Genomic DNA, 3,837 nt, shown 5'->3' with positions numbered 1-3,837 from the left:
TTATCTTTCGGATTAAACTCAGTTGTATGAATAACATTATAATAAACCAAATGAAGTCAATTTCAATAATAACTTTTTATTAATTACATCAAACCATCGCACATTCTATATTTTCCAACAATGTAGGCGAAACATTTTTATTTAGTGTTCAAAACAGAAACTAATTTATGTTATTAATCCAAACTATCAAACCAGAACATTGTTTCTTTATTGACGTACGTCAGCACAAATGACTTCTGTCAATCAATCATCTTGCAGTAATCTAGTGCAACTGTACATATTTTGAAGTTTATCTGTAAATAAAGAATATTTAGTTGTGTTTTTTTTTGTATTACAGTATATTGTTCATCTTCTGTTATTCTTTTTTCTCTTTGTATTTGTTACTTTGAAGGATGCACCTTTGTATTTAAAGTGTGCCACCAATTTAAACGTGTAAATAAAATATATATCAAGTCATTTTCTCTTAAGGCATGCCTAACATGTGCTAGTATTCATTAGGGAATCGTGTCATATACAGTAACCATTCACTTAGCACTGTCATTTTGAGAACTCGCACAAGATATGAAGGGTACTCTCTCTGTATTACATGTTTTTTCACACACGCATATGCGAACCTTATGAAATTTCGGGGAGGAAAGAATAGTTGCGCGCTGTTTGATTACTATGATTGGTCAGTTAATACCAGGCAATACACGCGCACGCAGTAAGAACTTGGAACATCTCATAACAAAAACACAGGCCTCTTGTTGGTGTGTTTTTTTCCCCCGAGATTTCACAAGGGACCCCTGTGAAATGTCGGGTGATTTTCCACAAAATTGTCTTCACACTATGCAGATGTGAAAGGGTATAATAATTTTTTGGTCCAGGTTGTACTGTACTTAAAGTAGATGCATATAAAACTAAACCCGAAATAAATCATAATCAATTCAAGCCATGAATAATGTTAAAATAACTGCTTTTTGTTCCTACAGATTGTTGTTTAAGTACAAAATTAATAACGACAGTAAAAAATAAAAAAAGACTTCTGTATGTGGTTAATAATAAAGGTTAGTTTGATTTTGTTTAATCCTGTCATCGCCATGGAGTTTGTTATGTTTATCTATTATCATGTTTTTAATTGACGAAATAAATGAAATGAGAGATATTGTTTTGTGATACTGGAACTTACCTTAACTCTAATCTTCAGATCCTATTGGTTTAACTGAGTGGAATACACCTAGTTCCCGCATACGTTCAAAATCTTTCATCATGTCATAATCTTTATAAAATGCTTCATATGCTTTTTTTCTATTATCCAGCACTAAAAATTAATATATTATAAAGTTACCAATTAATTCATAACACATTTAATCAACAATTAATATTGTTAAAAATGTATATATTGTCCATGATATGAAAAATATAGCTATATTATTTTCCAGTATTAATAAAAGCTATCCACTCCCGACACCCCCCATCCTAGTAGGATTCTACCAAAAAAAAAAAACAACCAAAATTAATTCACTTTTAAATTTAAGATGCTAGATTGCATAACATACAGTACATACTGTATGCCAAATTTGGTCATTAGACGCTTGATAAAAAGGTTAGTGCAATTTGATTGGCTGAATTACCGTACTTAAAGGTGAATGTAAAATTTTGTTAAAAACAGCTGTCTTTTATGACAGAAATTGATTTATAAAACCAGATTTAATCTACACTATCAAACTTTATGTGACAACAAAATTTGGTGTGCCCATATATGGACATGATGATGACCATATTTGGGCATACCACTACCATATTTGGGCACAACACACCTTTTTTGTCAAACTAGTTTAATAAGTGTAGACAGAGCTTTAGTTAGCCTACACCTAACTTACTGTAGACCTTTGTACCATATGCTGCTGCTACAGCTAAAGTTGTTCCAATTAGAAAATGTTTTTTCAGAGCAGACGTCAAAAGTCCTCTCATCTGAGGCCTGGCAATAGACATTTTGATAAATTATATTATTACAGTTGACCTGTGAAATAAAGCAGAATTTAATAATGTTGAAAATATGAAAACAACAAATTTATAATGGAGGACACTCAAGCAACAAAAAAACCCCCAAAAATCCATCTTCATCTTAATCTTCTCCGACATCAGGTGCCATAGATATCAGGCCAAATAAATTACTAATCCATCCATATTCTAACTTTTTTTTGAACAGAGGTATTACTATTAATTAAACAATCTTTGTGTTTGATCATTAGTACATTTTGTGCAATATTTTTTCCTCTTAATTAAAGAATCAATCATACTAGTAGTTAGGTCTACTACTGTACTATCTAGGTCTACTACTGTACTATCTAGGCCTAGTACTAGAAAGTACTATCAAGAGAGAATGTTTTTACTTTTTATTGCATGCCTTAAATAATGACTAGGCTAGGCATAGCTAGAGGAGAGATTTGATTATATAGATTATAGGCCTAGGCACTAAATACTATAGGCCTATTATGTCACGTGTGTTTTAACTTAAAAGGCTAAATATTTATACTTTAAATTAGAAAATTAGTTGCACCTCCTGCCAAGCAATATTATAATTATTTACTTAAACTGAATCAAGTCTTCTAGGCTATATGGATACTATATAGTATGCGTCGACTAGGCTTAGGCTATTCAGTTGGCCAGACAGATAATATGCCGGGCAGGGTCGCTTCCCGGGGCTTCCTCTATTATTGGCCTTGGCCTAGCTTGAATATTCTGGCTTAGGCCTAGGCCTAGCACGCCGTTCATGACTATTTATTACAGCTATTTTTTCAATTAAATAATATTTTTCAAAACTAGACTAATAAATTAAGCACCTATAACAAGAGTATGGTTTAAACATTCATTATTAAACAACGAAACAATCAAATTAAATCTTACTAAACGATCCAAATTCTCGCGTCGGGGGACAATTCACGACACTACTGCGCAGACTCAATGAAAGGCAAGAAATAAATCTTTTGATGAAAAAGGCTGCAAAAACACATTTTCATACCTTATTTTTATGATTACTCCCTCTATGAGACACAAAAACAATATTTTCCCGATAATCAAAGAAGTACTACCCTTTTTGTGTAATAATTAATTAGCATCGGCTGAGATTTATATTCTTTTTTTGTAAAGAGATTTAAGATGAATCTGTAGTAGGCATATCTTTGTTGCGCAATAAACGAGTTTAATAACAATCACATTATTTATTTATTTACCAGATTTATATTATAAATACGTACCCGTTGTAACGACGTAATGTCATTAAACTCAAAACGCCATGTATTGTTTGTCACGTATGCATAATATTATAGCTACAGGTGCTATATTGTTATTCGACGGAATTTACACACACCATTAACTAAACTTACTTTACGTTAATCAAAAGAGCAAACTGAAATTAATGTTGAATGGCTGCATAAGAGTGAATTACTCTTATTTTAGAATCCAGTATGGTCTGCAGTGGAAGTACATTTTTGTTGTTCGAGTAGCAAAACGCAATTCATGTGGTTGTTCGTGTAGACTCCACGACTAAGTACATTTTGGCTGTTCGAGTAGGAACGGAAGATGTTTGGTGAAACACACGACTCATATTTGTTTGTATCATCATCAGCGTGATTAAGTTGAGGTAAATTAAACGTTTGTTGTTCAGGCAGAAACAAGTCGAATATTAATGACTTTCAACATTTATTTCATTATATAATTTGTATGATTTTTGTATTTCTCTAATGGTTAATGATATAATTCATTGTTGTACAAAGAATTGCAAGGAATGTTTAAAAGCCCACATAACAGACGTAGATAACTGCAAATCACCAATTGCTGCCCACGTCACGCATA

The 3,837-nt window shown here is 32.2% G+C and overlaps 1 protein-coding gene across 2 annotated transcripts in view; it reads right to left on the bottom strand.

Moving 5' to 3' along the window:
* Nucleotides 1-2,924, bottom strand: part of LOC144854354 (cytochrome c oxidase subunit 6C-1-like) — a 77,709-nt gene extending 74,785 nt beyond the window's left edge. The window contains exons 1-4 of one of the 2 annotated variants that reach the window (XR_013614573.1): nt 2,890-2,924; nt 1,863-2,002; nt 1,169-1,300; nt 211-293 (exon numbers count right to left, since the gene is read on the bottom strand). Coding sequence is in view for 1 of the 2 variants with exons in the window: in XM_078712306.1 (XP_078568432.1) it covers nt 1,176-1,300; nt 1,863-1,974 (237 nt within the window). In the remaining variant the exon portion in view is untranslated. Of the gene's footprint in view, nt 1-56; nt 294-1,168; nt 1,301-1,862; nt 2,003-2,889 lie in introns of those variants that run through there. The other variant, XM_078712306.1, reaches the window with a different exon arrangement.
* Nucleotides 2,925-3,837: the final 913 nt, after the last annotated feature.

Source organism: Antedon bifida, chromosome 10, assembly GCF_963402885.1.
Source record: "Antedon bifida chromosome 10, ecAntBifi1.1, whole genome shotgun sequence".
Taxonomy (NCBI): Eukaryota; Metazoa; Echinodermata; class Crinoidea; order Comatulida; family Antedonidae; genus Antedon; species Antedon bifida.
This window is presented reverse-complemented; position numbering and strand designations above follow the sequence as displayed.